At 42.1% G+C, this 17872-nt stretch overlaps 1 protein-coding gene across 3 annotated transcripts in view; it reads left to right on the forward strand.

Annotated features, from left to right (window-relative positions):
- nfat5b (nuclear factor of activated T cells 5b) overlaps window positions 1-17872 on the forward strand; it is a 30694-nt gene that overhangs the window by 7714 nt on the left and 5108 nt on the right. For 2 of the 3 annotated variants that reach the window (XR_014597523.1, XM_084014528.1), the window contains exons 2-12: window positions 7002-7127; window positions 9778-10402; window positions 11265-11454; window positions 12265-12455; window positions 12728-12900; window positions 13598-13732; window positions 13832-13884; window positions 14778-14910; window positions 15257-15331; window positions 15501-15604; window positions 15716-17510. Coding sequence is in view for 1 of the 3 variants with exons in the window: in XM_084014528.1 (XP_083870654.1) it covers window positions 7002-7127; window positions 9778-10402; window positions 11265-11454; window positions 12265-12455; window positions 12728-12900; window positions 13598-13732; window positions 13832-13884; window positions 14778-14910; window positions 15257-15331; window positions 15501-15604; window positions 15716-17510 (3600 nt within the window). In the remaining 2 variants the exon portion in view is untranslated. Of the gene's footprint in view, window positions 1-7001; window positions 7128-9117; window positions 9181-9777; window positions 10403-11264; window positions 11455-12264; window positions 12456-12727; window positions 12901-13597; window positions 13733-13831; window positions 13885-14777; window positions 14911-15256; window positions 15332-15500; window positions 15605-15715; window positions 17511-17872 lie in introns of all 3 variants that reach the window. The other variant, XR_014597524.1, reaches the window with a different exon arrangement.

The raw sequence follows: 17872 nt of genomic DNA on the forward strand, positions 1-17872 counted from the left end.
CACACACCCGGCCATGAAGCTTTTTTTCCCTTCAGGAATAATAAGCATATTTTAGATGAGAAGAATCATCACCCTCATGTCTCTACAGTCAAAGCTACCAATTAGTTTGGGCAGAAAGACTGGACTTATTGGGTAACAGCTAGTCTGGATCCGTCCAAAGGTAACACAATCAGCCAACCAGTTCCTCTTAAGATCATTAATTAACACCTCATGTGTTGCTTGTTCAATCCACATTAAACATGTGTAAAAACAACAGTTTTCTATTTTACGGTGGTCTTGTCCTGCCAAACTATTTCTTAGCTCAAAGCAGTAACTTCCTGAGGTCTCAACTGGGTGCCTGGCAACGGATTAAACAAACAAGTTACAACACGTTAATTAGTGAGTTTTAGAGGTGCTGGTAGATTATCGCCTATTACCTTCGCACAGGGCCAGGTTAGCTGTTTCTATATGCAGCGGTGTGTTGTAATCCTTTGTGGGTTGACCCAAATGTTTGCCATGAAATGTAAACAAAAAAGTAACTTGACTATTTTGCAGACTGTGAGGAGCTGATGATTCCTTCTTGCTGCGATTCCTTTCCGGTCTCAGACTGATTGCGGTTAGCTTGGTGATGTCACACTGACGATGAGTTTGTGCGTGCGTTGTTGCCAAAGGCTCTTCCTGTTGCCTCAGCACAGTTTTCCTGCGTGGCAGAGAGAAACGCCTGTGTTGGCACACCAAACATTTTGTTGAACAGTATTGTACTTTTGGTTGTACACTGTACACTGTACACTGTGTGTGTGTGTGTGTGTGTGTGTGTGTGTGTGTGTGTGTGTGTGTGTGTGTGTGTGTGTGTGTGTGTGTGTGTGTATCCTCTGATTCAAAATCAGTAATTTGAGGAACGTCCGATCACTACTTTTTTTCTGTAGAAGTTAATCACATTCCAGTATCTGGAGTGTGTGTGTGTGTGTGTGTGTGTGTGTGTGTGTGTGTGTGTGTGTGTGTGTGTGTGTGTGTGTGTGTGTGTGTGTGTGTGTGTGTGTGTGTGTGTGTGTGTGTGTGTGTGTGTGTGTGTGTGTGTGTGTGTGTGTGTGTGTGTGTGTGTGTGTGTGTGTGTGTGTGTGTGTGTGTGTGTGTGTCTTCTGTAAATAGTTTGAATTCCTCTGCTTTTTGAAGTCACATTCATGTTAAGCTCATTGAATGTTTCATCTCTCTGAGTCCGCTGGTAAACACAGAGCCAGGCAGATATATCATAGAGAGAGATTGTTCTCAGACAGAATTGTAATGATATTTTGTCCCCAGTAGGGCTGTTCGATTTTGCCTAAAAATAAAATCTCGATTTTGTTCTCTCAAAATCCGATTTTCGATTACGATTACGATTATTTTGTGAAATGACAAAAGGCAAAGAAATTATTTCAAATATGCTGCTTTTTTATTGAACATTTCCCCCATTGGGCTTTAAATGCAATTTGCTCTTATTAAACAAAAAATGAATGAATAAAGTGCAAAACTCTTTTTGTAAAATAAATAAAGTTTGAAAAAATATAAGAAAAAAATCAGCAAATCAGCACTTGCAAACATACAGTAAGTTATATTTCCAATTAAATAAAACAAGACATTTTCTAATTAAACTAAACTGGGTCTTTGCATGCTAAATAATAATGTAACCCATGAAGGAGGTAGAGGTGTGTGAAAAATCGATTTTACGAGTTTCACGTTTTAACATCGTTCTAAATACATAATCGCGATTACGATTTAAAATCGATTAATCGAACAGCCCTAGTCCCCAGTTGTATTCACTTCCAGTAACACACAGTAATCCCATATAGCAGTGCTGTGAGGGTGTTAAACTGTGACTGACAACCCATATCGTTTTTCAAAGCTACCTGCATCCGGGCGGTGGGCCCTGTTTTGTAAAGTCAGGTTAGCGGTCGGTGTCCTGTAAACGGACGCCTGGCTGTCATTCCTTCAGGATTAGCTGACTGAACCAGCAACGTACCACAAACTCTGAACCTGGTGTGACACAAATGACTTAACCCGTCTGAAACTTGGCTGACCTTCACTTTTTTAAAAGTGTTGAAAGAATATCACATAAGGATTTAAAAACGATCAGAGCTCAAAGATGAATCTGATTATTAGTTCCCAAAAACTAAAATGTTTACATTTTTTTTTACATTTGGGGTTGACCTAACTAAAAGCTGCATCCAAACATTCTTCACTATGAATTTGCACATATTTTTTACAGACAGCTGATATAAAATATTTATCTCCAAACTTGAACATTTGTTCCCTTAGATATATCTTTTTTCAAGTGTTTCTTTATCCTCAATTGTAGTTGCCGCTTGGACCAGGTCCAATGTAAATTTGCAGATAGACCTTTTATGGGGAATATGAATTGATATTATGAGTAGCGTTTGATCTGTATGTACACTGTTCCTTTCTTTTGTTCACAGTGGATTCACCTTACCGTTATTATTTATAAACCCCAGCCTGTGCAGTCTGTATTGTTTGGACATTAGGATCAGCACACAGGGTGGGAAACACTAGGAAGCTGCTCAAGTTATACACGTTGACTCATGGTCAATATGATATCCTGCTTATTAAAGTCTTTACTTGACTGATAGATAGCTTTTGAACCCACAATATACACTTGTGATCATTCACAGTTACAATCAAACTACTGCGTTGTGATTTCGCACATCTTTACTCAAGTGTTCTCTTCTGTTTCTTCATCAGGTGAACATTTTATTAAATTTAATAATGGCGTCTCATGGTCCTTCCTGATGCAATAAGTGCTTAAATGCAATGATGAAACTTCCCATTTTAATGACTGCTATTGTGCTGTGTGGCTAACTCCTGTACTTTTACTTCAACGTCTTCCAGTCATCATATCTGATGTAATCGTGTGATATTTATTAGTGACACAGGCTCCACCGTCAGTGAGCTGGCTTCCGCTTGTAGCTGTTATTACACTATGAGGCAAGTGTGCTCGTTTTTCAAGGCATAAAGAATATAGATCGATCAGTCACACATTGGCAATGAATAAAGCTGCAAGAGAAATGTTATAGCGATATTCTATTTACAACTTAAATTATGACTCCATCAGCAGGAAAATGGTATGAAACCTTCCATGCTCACCTCAGATAATCTGACCAAAACTTGACTCGTAAATTGTGACCATGATAGTGATGACATTTTACAACAGATATCAATCACGTTAATGGCTCACACTGTACTAAATAATGGAACAGCTAATTAATGTATGAGATAGCAAGCATTCAATGAAAATACAGCTGGAAGGACGTTTGGGGGGATTCGTTGGGTGTTTGAACTAAACCAGGAAGCGTTGCTGGTAGGTCATGGTCCTGGTATTAGCCCATGGCAATCTGGTTAGCAGAGTTGTTGGCACGAGTTTTGGTTTTTCTTGCATTTGGCCTTTCCCATCTGTCTCCTGTAATTGAAGTAATAGCTTTTGACCGCCGAGGTAACGCCCACCGGATGTTTTCACTTCATTGCAGGTTTGTCAGCCGCCTCTGCATCCAGTCATGTTCGTCATGCTGTCACTCCACTTTTACGGGACACAGTTTATTAAGTACACCTAACAATAACTCCTTCAATATATCCTACCATCGTGAAGGTTATTTAATTTGAAGTGTCTATAGGCTAGTAGTTAGTAGAGCTTGTGTTGTTGTTGTTGCTGTAAAATCTCACCTCAATCACCAGTTAACCTTAATATAGAAGTAGGTTGATCTAATTGGCTGGCGTCAGGAAATAATGCGATGGAAGGTCATTAGTAATGTAGATAAGGACATATAAGCTCATGTTTATGTCACTTAATGTAGCATTTAAGACCTTGAATCCATAAAAGTTACATCACAATAAAGCAGTATTTACAATTTTAGGCAATACCACTCTCAAATATTACCATGTTGTGATAGTAATATTTGAGAGTTTTAAAAAATGATTATATCAGACAATATTAACGTTTTACGTAAACAAACAGTTCACTTAGAGCAGCACGATTAATAAACATCTGTGTGTTCTGCCAATTGATTAGCCTGCTCTGTGATATTGATACTACATGGATACGTTGCAGTTTAGTGGATTATAGTGATTATATTAAACCAGAGTTATGATCGTTCATACATGTATTCTTGCATAAGACTAAGAATAGTCATGCATTAATTAAGCATGCCTATGCTCATATTGTAAAGAGTATTATTTGGACTATTAGTTTTATCTCCTTGTAATTGTTGGTGTCAAATAAAAGAATATGCTGTCGTGACATTTTACAGAGATGATTTAGTTTTTTTTCCACACTGTTTTAATGTTGTTCGTGTATCCGGTAATTGTTAATGCCGAGTGAGTTTGTTTTATTTTTTACATTTTCTCCACATTGTCTCACGAGAGCCTCAAACACTCAGAAGACTTGTCCCCTGATCACTGTTGCTATGGTGTCGCTGGCAGCCTTCATGTAGGCTTGGCTGTAAACATTTCAGGGTTGTTGTACTTGGGTTGCTGCAGTTGCCAGCCCCTTCACGGTTTCATGTCTCCTTCGCTGCTTGGAATAATCTCCAAATGTGCTTAATCTTCTTTTTCTTTTTTTTCAGTCTTATTGCGCCAAGTTGAATACATTCACCTCTGTAGTCTGAATTTGTCAAGCAGCAACATAAGCAGGCTATTTATTGTGCTTAATTTCTGCTTGACAGGATTCCACATGACAATAACACTAACCTGTTGAGCAAGTACAGAAAGGGGAGCACAGTAAACAAGACAGGCAGTGGGAGAGGTAGGTGGTGTGGAGGAGGGGGACCGAAGGGGAGTTAAATCAGTCACTCAGACAAAAAACAGTGCCACGCCCCAGGTGCCAGGGCTAGTAAGAGCAAGCAGCAGGAATGTGAGGGAAATGAATGGGAGTGTAAGTCCTGCCATTCACATGGTGAGTGCATTCTCTTTTTTTCACCTTTAGACTTCACTATTTACCATACAAACTTATCAAAAGGTGTAGTGAGGGTATAAAGAGTTGTCAGTCTTAAGTTAAAATCCTAACCTCACATGGTGTGTGAGTTTCAAACGTTTATTTCCCCTCTAACGACGCTGACCTTATAGTTCTTAAAGCTTCTTCTGTGTGAAAGGGACAGTGTTTGTTCTCGCATGTAAATAAAGAATTGCACTTGGAAACAAATACGCCGCAAAATAAAATATATAAAAAAAAATGTGGCCTTTAGAAACGCCAAGGGAGTGTGGAAACACTTTGAACAGGCCAGCCAGTGATTCGAGACCACTGCTCTGAGAGAAGAGTACATATTTTCTGTCTGTGCGGTTGGCATTCTGTTTACTGGAAGTGCTGCTCACTCTGAGCACATGTTGTTGCATGTGCAGTCAGTGAGTGAGCCCCGAGAAGACCGTGGCGTTAAAGTGTAAACGCTGGGGCAGAGAAAGTGTTTTTGTGGAGGTGGTGGGGGGTGTTTGTTTGCATGTGCATGCATGTGTGTCTGCAATTTTGTTTGGAGAACTTAGCAAATAACCAGCGAAACCACACTAGAATCCTGTGTGTACGTGTGGTTCAGTGAGTTATATGAGTGTGCTGAGTCCAGATTTAAGCTCCCTTTCTGGGAACCAGCATTCCCTGCTCTTCTAAAGCGAGCTGTAGGAGACTGGAGGGCTTTGGGAATGAAGAGGCATGGGCTGGTTTCAGTATGTCCCAGGTTTGTCTATTGTACACAGCGAGTGGTAACAATGGGAGGGTTAAGTATCTGATATACACACCGAACCCTGGGACTCAGCTGCAAGTAATTAAAGCTGGCAGTTGGCAGAGAAGAGAGTCAGGCGACTGTAATGGCCGCTCTAAGTTCATACCATAATATTTGGATGATGAATCAGGCTGCTAGTAAACGTGTTATGCTGTTGATCCAAGGCTTTCTTCCCTTCCCATGTCCTGATGGGCCTGATGAAGGCAGACAGAGAGAGGAGAATGATTTATACGACCCTGCAGCCTGTTTGTAATGAGATGTGCTGTTTATGCAGCTTTTAGCTCGGTTGCCTCGTCATTTTGTGCTTTTTTCCATTTGGTTTGGGCCTCATTTAATGTGTACTCACAACCCAGAGTTACCGTTTTAGGTTTAATAAAGTGGACACTTGTTTTCCATATCCTTGTTTAAGGAAGGTTTGTTAAGGTAAACAAAAATGTCACACAAACGAGGCAAGCAACGATTATTTTCATTCCTGATTCATCTCCAAATCATTTTTTGATTAACTGGTTAATCATTTGGTTGATAAAATATTTGCTCATCACATTTTTCACATTGGAAAAGCTGCAAGCCGTGATGAGCAACGGGCCCTCGCACCTTCCTGCATGTCAGGGGTTCGTAGCATGATGCTAGTTCACGTGGCCGTGCATTTCCACCATCGTCAGACGCTGCACACACAAGGTCATCCATATTCCCTGTGTTGAGTGCAGGCCGCTGGAACGGACTCGTTGTGTCCCGCTGTTATGAACACTGTCATGCTCCTCTGACAAAGATATAAGGTAGGGAGGATATTCAAAATGGGCAGCTGTGCCCCATGCTTTGAAATGACTCCTGAGAGTGTAAAAACTGAGAAATGATGACATCCAAATGTTTTTTATTATCCATTGTGAGTGTGACAGTGTTATAGAAGTGCAATGCTAAATATGTGGAGCTCTTTTTACTCTTTGAGTTATCCCGCATTGTTACAGATATAGCTCTGTATTGTGGGTATTTTCATTTATCAGGTTTGGTGGCGGTGAGGCCTGTGTTCTTACAATTGCGTAAGAGTTGTGATGGGAAATTGCTGTACCATGATGTGTCACGCTGCGATTGCCACATCAACATGAAATCGTATTAAACAGACTCATGGTGTTTCTGACAAATGTATTATTATCTCATTGTCTTGGTCATTGAGTTGACACGTGTGAATCATGATTCTCATTTTACCAACAAACTTGACTTAACTTCCTGTTAATACATCACGTGATCATCCCTTTTATTCCCGCCTCTCAACAGAATCAGCGTATGACCTTCTTCCCAGAGAGCTACAGTTGCCTTCCTCCGCTCGGCAGAGCCCGAAAGTCATGAGTCAAAAGAGTGGCGGAGAGGCAGGGCCTCCCCCTTCGGCTGCTCTAGCATCAGGTACGATCATGCTCTTCTTATCTTTATTTCTCCTCTGCCTGCAGGACCGTTGATGCCCCACCCTAAAAAAAAACAATAAACTGTGCGCAGAACCCGATAATGATGAGGGAGCCCAACAAAGCTCATTATTTCTAGTGCATACTCTGCACAAAAACTCACTTTTTAAGAGAATTCGTTAAGCTTTGAGTGGCTGTAATCACCTTCCAAGATGGGGCTATTGTTTACAGAAGAAAGCACATTAGAAATGAAATTTCATTGTTGTACAATATACAACATAAGCTGTGGCCAGTCTTGTGGTTGATAAATGTGTTGACCTCGCTGGTTAACAAGTAGTCCTTTTAAGAAACGAATAACCTCTTGATCGTCACGCTTTCAGTGTGGTCAGATGGAAAATGGTCATTTACAACATTTAAAACTTGGGTTTGGTGCATTTTAGATGAACAACAGATGTGTTGTTGGATGTGTTACTCACAAGTGTTTCAGTTAAACAGATTGTATACCACTTTTTGGGGAAACATTACATGTTGACACATTTAAAGTGCTTTAAACTTGTCAAGTTCTGAAATTAAAATGGCAAAATAACTAAACAAGCCAAGCCGAGTGCATACACAACATACAGGTTTGAAGCATGTTTAAAGAATCCTCTTTAGTTCTTAGAAATCTTAGAAATCAAGACACACACAGCGACACTTTCTTTGCTTTTCCTTTGATTTCTTTTTCATTGTGCATTTTCTTGTTGTCCAAATACAAACCGTTCCTCTGAGAAGTGACTAATTAAATAAAAATTAAATAATTATCAAATAATTAGAGAGTATAGTGGATGTGATCTACCATTAAAAAGCACTAGAAGAAGTAGAAAGAAAAGAGAGCCCTTGTCATTTTACATTGGATATAGTGATGTATGCAACTATAGCTTTATATGGCTTTTTGTGTCAAGCACTCCATTCAATCCATTTCTGAAAATTCCCAAATAACAGAAGTGTTTCAGTAAATCCATTCCAGCCACTTACAGCGCTGAAATCTATTTTACTTTACATGAAACAATACGTTTAATTAATAACATGATATGACTTTCATTTCTTCGTTATTGTTTTCGTATTTGCACCACTTTTAATTATTAATGAATGCCCGTCACGCTCAAGCCATTGCAAAAGGACTTCACACAATGATGATTAAGCCTATTGCCGCCAGAGAAAGCTCTCTGTATTTCACAGTATACCGGAGATGTGGTGTCTGCTGGTGTCTGTGGCGACTTTCCCGGGTGCACATATGCCTGCAGGTGAGCTTGCTGCATCTCCTCCGCCCACAGGAGTGCTCTCGTCAAGTCTCCCCATGCAATTTAAATTTAAACATCAATCCTTTTTTTTCTGGAGCATCCACTCCAGAAACTTTTCTTGGACGCTTCTTAGGATTTTCACCCATAATTTCCGCAACACTGCTGCTCCTGGTGTCTTCCATATTGTAATTTCTGTGATTGCCAGCAGGGGGGAGACACAAGTTCTGCACTACAGCTTTTAACAAACAATTTTAATTGCAGAATTTAGCATTTTTCATTTGCAGTTTTAAAATCCTCCATATAGTGCATAGGGTATAATAGAGGGAAAACACTCGCCTCCAAACATTGGAGCATTTAGGTCTCTACTGTAAGTCTTTGGTTTGTGATCATAATAAACTGATGATATGAAAATGATGCTACCTCCATACTTTGTATGTGCCTATTTTTCTCTCTGACTGTGTGTTTTGCAAACTAATGAGTCCTCAAACAACTCCTTTTTTACTATCTGCAACTTAACCAGACTTTTCCCCACTCCTCATCTAGTTCATTGTAACTACTTGAATGCTTTTGCAATTACAGTGTATGTCAGCATGCTGGAGCAACATTTTTTTGACAAAAAATACCCTGTGTTATTCTTTAAAAACAAACAAATCTGAATACTTTTTTACTGCTCAGCTTTTATTGCTCATTCGCTGTCTCATTTTTATATTCCAGGAAGTTCCCTCTGAAGCAGGGAGTGTCTGCATATAAAATGGTCTGCAGTTCTCTGCTTCATAGGTCAGAAGCTTGTTTATTTTGTCTCTGTGGCTACGTTCAGTCCCAACGAAATAAAAACATATCTAACAAAAAGAAAAAGACAAATTGAAAGTAAAAGCTCCAATATTTGGCATGCATCATATTGTAAACAGTAGTGTTTTGAACTTCCCTCTCCATTTCGTCATTTAGGCAAATTTTTTAAGTTGAACATAAGCCAAACAGTTATAATAATGATACATTTATTAGGTTTTTTTTAGTTGTACTTTAGCATTATCTAATTTTTAATAAAAAAAAATAAGGGAGCTCATCTCTTCTTTGGCCCCTTTTAGCCACATCCATACTCTACATTTTAAAATCCTCATCATCAGCACAACACACACACACACACACACACACACACACACACACACACACACACACACACACACACACACGCATTCAAGCACGTACAGTCCAATGAAAAGAATGAAAAGGGGGGAATTTTAATTGGACAAAGAAAATAAATGCTAAACAAAAGCAAGTAAAATTAATCATGAACAAATTTTGCTGCTTAAATGGGACTGCTAGCCAATACTAGTTGAGAGGCCTTTACTCACTGTCTAATTATTTGCACTGTAGATGCCATGTCCTCCTCCATGACCATGGAAGGCCCCCGCAGTGCTTTTTCCACCTCTTCCAGCCCCACCATGCATTCCAGTGCTTCAGCCAGTGACCAGAACCCAGTTCACAGCGGCAATGTTGACCCGGAGGATGCCAGGAGTAGCCGAGTGGTTCCAGAGGTTATCGGAGCAGAAGGGAGCAACGGTAACGGCAGCAATGGCACGAACTGCAGGGGTAGCAGTGAGGTGGGGGGAGGAAGAGGTGCAACATCCCAGGAGGCCCAGCCACATCACCAGATGACCCCGTCTAAGCGCCGCACCATACTGAACATTTCTCCGCCTCCACAAGACCTGTTTGATAACAGCCAGATGTCCTGCCAGGATGAAACGTCCCTGGACTCGGAGCAGAGTAACAGCATCTGGATGGAAGACTCTCTCTCCAACTTCAGTGTCATGAGCACTGCTTCTTACAATGACAACACAGAGGTGCCACGAAAGTCCCGCAAACGTACCCCTCGGCAGAGGCCGGGTCCTAAAGCTGCAGGCGAGGCCAGCATGGATGTGTTCGATGCAGACAGCGCCAAAGGGCCACATTTTGTCCTGTCACAGCTAGGCCCTGACAACAAGACTGGATCAAAAGGAAGGTGTGTGTTACCCGTATATATATATATACATACACACACACACATTGCAACAGGACATACAAAGGGCCCCTGACAGGAAGTAGGAAATAAACTTGGACTAAAGCTGTTGCCCTAGCAACATCATGACAATGAAAATGTCTATATATATTCAGTGAAGCCTGTATGGAAGCATCTGCATTTTGTTATTTGATGCTCTCATGTTTTTCCTGTAATCAGTCACCCATCAGTGACAAAAGAAGACGTTTTATTAAGGTAATCTTCTACCAGTGGTAGCTGCACAGTTCATCTCTTAGGTAAATATTTATACTGTGTTAACATTGTCTGAAAGGCCCTTGTGGATAAGCTCATCTAGCACTCCTGACTGTCCGAATACTGTAGGAATTGATAGGAAAACACATATTAGACAAATCTTTAAAAAAAAAACTACTCCAAATTTCCCACCACTGTTTGACCGAAGAAGAGCGGTTTGATCAGAGGGGAGGATACTGAAGTACAAACAATGGTCGGCCACAGTGAATCACAGAGCCTCTCTCAAAGACCTAGGATAAGCAGAGCAGATTAAATAAACAGATAACGCTGAACGCTTTAAGAACTGGGGATAGAATACGCTCGGTTGATGCAGGGCCTGTTGACTCTACATTGCTCAGAGCCTGATGGGTGGAGGGTGGGGTGGTGTTGGGGGGGCTCTGAACAAATAAGGATGGGGGTCATAATCCATTAAAGCAAGTTCCAGACATTCTGTGCTTTTTCCACCACAATACCAGAAGATGCCAACTAGGTTGCACCAACTAAAATGAAATTGCTGCAAAATGTTAGAATTAGAAGTAATCTGCTGGTGTCTCTGTCAAACCGGTCTTTGTAGCAGCTCTAATGATCCTCAGACAACGAACCAGAAAGGAGGAAGGCTTTCGATGCAATACCCACAGAAGAGTGAGGGGAAGGAGTTGAAGATCCTCGTCCAGCCAGAAACTCAGCACCGAGCCCGCTATCTGACTGAAGGCAGCAGAGGGTCAGTGAAGGACCGCACTCAGCAGGGCTTCCCGACTGTAAAGGTGACTGTGAAACGCCTGACACAGCCTCTACAATGCACTACTACTACTGTCTTGACTTTCCTGCCATAGTGTGCCTTTGTTTAAGGTTAAATTAACGGTTGGGTTTTAGCCAGAGGCTCTGAAGTGTGTGTGTGCTTGAGTGTGTGAGAGCGAGAGATTTGCTATTTTTAGAGCCGTAGAAGCATTGGGGCAGAAAAAAAGTCAAATATGAGGTGGAAGAGTTATGGTCACAGTGTGTCAAAAAGTGATATTTTTCTGCAGAGGCTCAATATGCTCAATAGGGAACATATGTGAGTTTTTTATGTTTATGTTTGTTTTAAATTATATTCACATGCTATATACATAGTATAGTTATTTGGTTTGGACTGGATTTTAGCCTCTCCATCCCCAGCATGAACACAATACTTCATGTGTGTAGTTGACTATCACTGCATTACATTTGAGTTGTGTTTTATGACGATCTGCCCATTTAATTTGGACATTTCTTGAGACTCATGAGTTGAGAGCCAGATACACTGTTGAGTGTTTTATCATGAATGTGTTATATATAGTAGTGTGAACAGTAGGTGGACCCAGATGCAAATAGTGTAGGAACAGCAGGAGATGTTGGCTTTTAAACAACCGACTCAAGGATATGGTCTGATAAACACGCTGAGTATTCAGGACGCATGAAGCTTAATTTCTGGATGAGATGAAGCCAAAATGCACTCGAGCAACACTCTGAGGAAATCTGTAGGACAGGCAGAGGAGCATCTTTATAAAACATGATTTTTAATGCATGTTTCCTTGTCTTTTTTTTTTATTACACAGCTGGAGGGAGTGAATGAGCCAGTGGTCTTGCAGGTGTTTGTCGGCAACGACACCGGGCGTGTAAAGCCTCATGGTTTTTACCAAGCCTGCAGGGTGACCGGCCGCAGCACCACATCCTGCAAAGAGGTGGACATCGACGGCACAACTGTCATCGAGGTGTCCCTTGATCCAAGCACCAGCATGGCACTAGCGTATGTACTTTTCTTCAGAAATTAGGTTGTTTTTGTGCTAAATATACGCTGCTAAAGAATTTCACTTCAATATATTTAACTGAGCATGTGTTGCTTTTATGTGCCGAGGTTTACTTTGCAGATAATTCAAACCAATTGTGTCATAAAGCGCTGCATAAAAGATCAAGCTTTATTTATCCCTTAGGGAAATCAGCTGCACTTTGTCCTAAATTGATGCTTGTTTAATAAACTCTGTAAAGTGTTCCAGGCTGATATTGTGTGTCTCTGTGCAGGGTGGACTGTGTTGGCATCTTGAAGCTCCGTAATGCTGATGTCGAGGCTCGCATTGGCGTGGCTGGATCAAAGAAGAAGAGCACACGTGCACGGCTGGTGTTTCGGGTCAACATCCCCCGTCCAGATGGATCGGTGCTCACACTACAGACTCCCTCATCTCCAATCTTGTGTAGTAAGTCAGTCCCCTTGTGTTTGCCATGAATTATTATTTCACTATATCAAACCGGTTTCACGAGAATTAAAGGAAGCAAAACAGATGGCTGACCTGCAATTTACATAGTTAAAAATGACCATTATAAAGTGAGTTATTTTCTCCTCTTTGACATTAGAGGTTCTTTGTTTCATCGAGCCTGAGGAAACTGCTGTGTTTTTATGTCCACACTTGGAGACGGGGTGTAAAGTTTAAAGTGTTATTTGATAATGTTTCTGAGTAAGTGGATTTGGAGGAAGAGAAGGAAAGGACGAAACAAAAGAGGTGTATGTGGGCTTCTGTTGTTTACACAGAGTGATCATGCAATCCAGAAAATATTGTTTCACAAAACCAAAAGAAATGGTAAATCCCCCTCGGCATCTGTGTGTAGAGTAGTGAAAATGATTCTTGAAGCTGAGAGAAACAGCCAGTCTTGAAGAGCATTGAATGTAGTTTCCTAAGAATGTATTAAAAAGTCTTAAATTGCATTCACAAATAGATATAAAGTGATTTTGTATCAGATTGCAGGCTGTCGGGAACACAAATATAAACTAAAAATGGGATTGTTGTGACGGTGGATTGTGCTGCAGGAGGCTGTTTACTTGTCCTTCACTCCTATAAAGTGGGTGAAATGAGTAAAAGTATTAATACTATGTATTTATATCGGCTCTGTTTTCAGCTCAGCCTGCAGGAGTGCCTGAAATCCTGAAGAAGTCACTACACACTTGTTCAGTGAAGGGCGGAGAAGAGGTCTTTATCATTGGCAAAAACTTTCTGAAAGATACTAAAGTCGTCTTTCATGAGACCATCTCGGGTAAGAAATTATGATTTTCTGGAAAATGATTGTGGAGATTTTGGGTTCATGCATTATGACGGTCCTCCGGTAAACATGTCCATCTTCTGTCTTCTACAGATGAGACCTCATGGAAGGCTGAGGCTGAAATTGACATGGAGCTGTTTCACCAGGTAAATAGATAGTTCTGATGGGTTGAAGTGGGGTTGTTTGAGTATCGTATGTGTTGACCTCATCCACAGCAGTACCTTGCTTAGTTTCTCCTGCATGCTTCTCCAAACTATGGGTGATTTTCTGTGGATAATACACTGCCTGTGGCTTAGTACTTACCTCATACGACCCTGCTTCAGAAATCTCAACTATCCCTTTAATGCCAATTAGTAATCAGCTGAGTAGATAGAAACAGATTTGTATGGGGCTTTAGATGTAATCATCTTAAATGGCTGCTGGTTCAAAGGTTTGACAAGTCTCATTGTGTTCTGACCTAATTACCCCCGGTCTCAAAGGCTACTGAGTGTGTCTCTACAGTCTGCTTTAAACCTGTTGTAATCAAAATGGTCAGAAGTAAAAGAGTTGATGAAGCTCCAGCTGATAGAAGCGGATATCATTTGACTAGTTGACCAGTGGTCTTTATTCTGCCTTTTTTGTTGAGGCATTGCTACATTTTTCAAAGCTCTACTGCCCCCTGCTGTTGATAGTTGGAATTTAAACATAATAAAACTGATGGATGCAGCCATTGCCCCGTCATTTGGTAGATGTGACCACACTTGGGTGATCCAATCTCTGCGTAAGAATGCCTGAGAGATATGAACTCCATTATAAGTGTAACTAATGACTATATTAAGATCCAAAAGTGTACATTTACAAGACTGAATGCTGTCTTCAATGTTTAAATCCAATCTACCTCCAGTCCAGAACACACGTTTACAGTAAAACCTCCATCAGTCACAGAAATGTGGATGACGTCACCCCCATGCTCATGATATAAATATTTACATGTATTCTTTGTGTTGTAAGCAGCTGACCCTTTGACTCGATGATTGCACTTTGACTTGCTTTTCCCTAGAATCACCTGATAGTGAAGGTTCCTCCGTACCAGAACCAAGCCATCACCTCTTCAGTGTGTGTGGGAATCTACGTGGTGACGAACGCTGGGAGATCCCACGATGTCCAGCCTTTCACCTACACTCCAGATTCAGGTTTGTTCCAGTTCAACTAAATCACACGTTTCTCGTTATCCGTCTCTTTTTATTATCAGCGGATGAAGAGAGCAGCTTGTTAGATAGCATGTTACTGAGAACACAACCACCTACACTTTTAGTAGGATCAGAGCATTGTTATCTCTCAAGAGCAAAATACTAGCCCATTTAAACACAGAGATCCAGGGTCATCCACTGCAGGGGCTCTTTGTGTAATTGCATCGTCCTCAATGGGCCTCGATACAAACCTTTAAAGATGTGATCATCAAAAGTTATTATTGTGCTGTATGTTCACATTGACAACTTTTTATGAGAGATGAAAATCTGTTGATGTTTGTCCTTTTAGCAAAAAATGATGTTCCTGTGAAGAAAGAGACGCCCTCTCCAGTAAAGGCTTGTTCGTTTGATGAACAAATCACAGGTTATTTTCCTTTTATGAACTATTCTACATAACAATGTCTTAGCATCCCATTGGAATCTGGTCATTTTCTAATATACTGTACCTGTCAGATCACAGTGGACTGCCACATTATCTGAAGAGCTGCCCAAAGCCAAAGAATAACATGTATCCATTGGTCTGGCTCCTACAGTTTTAGATGGTGCTTTGATGCCTACAATGTTGCCTTTGGTGAAGAGAGAGGATATCACACCGATGGAGGTCACCAGCAACCTGCAGTCTTCTGGTGTATTTAAGGTGAGATATTGATCTCTTACCTAATAAAATGCCACATTAGTCATTTTTACAATTTAGATTGGATTGAAGTCTGTGTTCTGTAAAATCCAATTCCCTTCATAATTTCAACAGACCGGTGACCTGTGTCCAGCCCAGCAGAACCCAGACATCACTGCAGGCCATCTCAATAAAAACAGAGCATTTTCCAACAACCTGTCTCAGCCTGCAGGTGACCCTGACAAAGGCCAGGCTCCTGTTTTTCCCAACACAGAGCCCTTAAGCACAATCCAGAAGCAGGACATTGCAATCATCAACTCCTTCTCTCTGTCCACTGACTCACTGCTCCAGCAGGGGTCACAGCAGTTCCTCCTGGAGGCCAGGGAGGGCCTCGGACAGGAGAGGCCCGGCAGCGGCTCTGGATCTGTAGGGAGGCTGTGTGGAGAAGCTGCGCCTCAACAGCAGCAGCTGCCACTGTTCCCCCCAGATGAAGTAGCTCAGCTGGAGGAGGCGGTGAGGCAACTTAAAGCCAAAGGGTTCTGTAACTTACCACTTCAGTCTGACAACTCAGTGGCCAAGCAGCAGCAGCAACAACACATCCAGCACCAACAACAGATCCAAAAACAGCAAATTCAGCAGCAACAACAGCTACAGCAGCAGCAGCAGCAGCAGGTTTTGGAGAATTTACAGCAGCAGCTGTTTCGGTCGCAGATTCAGATGCAGGGCCCAGCACAAGGAGTGGTGCAGAACCAGGGGACTCTTTTCCAACAGGCCCAGCAGCAGCAGCAGCAGCAGCAGCAGCAGCAACAACAGCAGCAGCAACAACAGCAGCAACAACAACAGCAGCAGCAGCAGCAGCAACAAGCAGCTCTCTTTCACCAAGCGAGTGACCTGCTCTCTATTCAGACCAACTTCCTCCAGCAGACACCCTCACACCCTTCACCACCCATGTTCCACAATCCCAGTTCCTTGGCTGAAACACAAGATCCACAAGGGTTCCAGAAAGCGTCTCAGGAGCAGGTCCAGGCCGCTCTTTTCCAAAACACCATGACTGTACTACAGTCTTCAGACCAACAGCCCTCAACCCCGGGACTTTTCCTCCCTCAGACACCCATGCCCTCTCAGCTCACAAGCAGTAGTGCTCAGCAACAGCAGCAGCAGCAGCAGCAACAGCAGCAACTGGCCTTCCTCAGTTCTCTACAAACACCTGCTCCTGAACCACAATCAGTATTTCAGGCTCAGACCCAACTCCCCTCCATCCAGCAGAGAAGCGCCATGGAGCAGCAGCAGCCCTCCCAGCCTCAGCCCCACACACAGCCAGGCCAGCAGCCTTCCCTGTTTCAGAACATTTCCCCACATCCATCAGCAAGCACTCTCCCTCCAGGCCAGCAGCAGCAACAGCAGGCTGGCTTGCTGTTCTGCAACAACCCCCTATCCACTCCGGATCAGGCCTCCGGCCTCCTGTTCAGCAGCCAGGGCCAGATGCCACCGCTGACCAGTAGCAGTCTTGTTTCCCAAGAGCCCCAAAATCCTTCTCTGCTCTTTTCTCAAGCCAGCAGGGTGACGGTAAACCAGCAGGATCGATCTGAGCCCATGGCCTTAGGGAACCCCGCTGATCCACGACAACAAGTCATGTTTCAAGAGCAACAGCCGATGCAGCTGGGCAGCAGCTCAAACAACCGGCAGGAGCAGCCTGTGGGCCTCTTTATGTCTCAGTCGAACATGGCGTCTCTGCAGGGGGGACTGGCTGCCCAGGAGCTCGCACAGTCAGCCATGTTTGCCTCCCAGAACGGCGTGGCGAACCTCCAAACGACCACCTCCTCCCCTGTTCAACAGCCAGGGACTCTGTTTCAGACCGCTGTCAGTGGGACCATCAATACGCCCAGCCAGCCTCAACAACCCGGCCTCTTCCTGTTCGGGATTCAGAGCGGTAAGGAACCAATACGTATCAATGACTGCCCAGTGCAGATGGCAAATAATAAATCAACCATCTACTAGATTGATGGATAGCCAACGTGAGCTTTTGTTCTCCTTCAGCAAATTATCAAATATGTTCCATAAAAAGGTCCTCACAGCAAAAGTAAACAGTGGGAAATCTATGTGCAAGCTGACTTTTTTTGTTTTGTTTTACAATTTTGCTTTTAATCCCCCCCAAAGCATTTGTTTTAATTCCGTAATTTATTTAGATATTTATTTATTTTTGTATTTTATTTAGTACATTTAATTTGATCCATTTATATACCAGTTTATTATTCAATAATTGATTATGTAATTAATTGTTCTTTATTGGCC

The sequence above is a fragment of the Eutrigla gurnardus genome (assembly GCF_963514095.1).
Source record: "Eutrigla gurnardus genome assembly, chromosome: 1".
Lineage (NCBI taxonomy): Eukaryota > Metazoa > Chordata > Actinopteri > Perciformes > Triglidae > Eutrigla > Eutrigla gurnardus.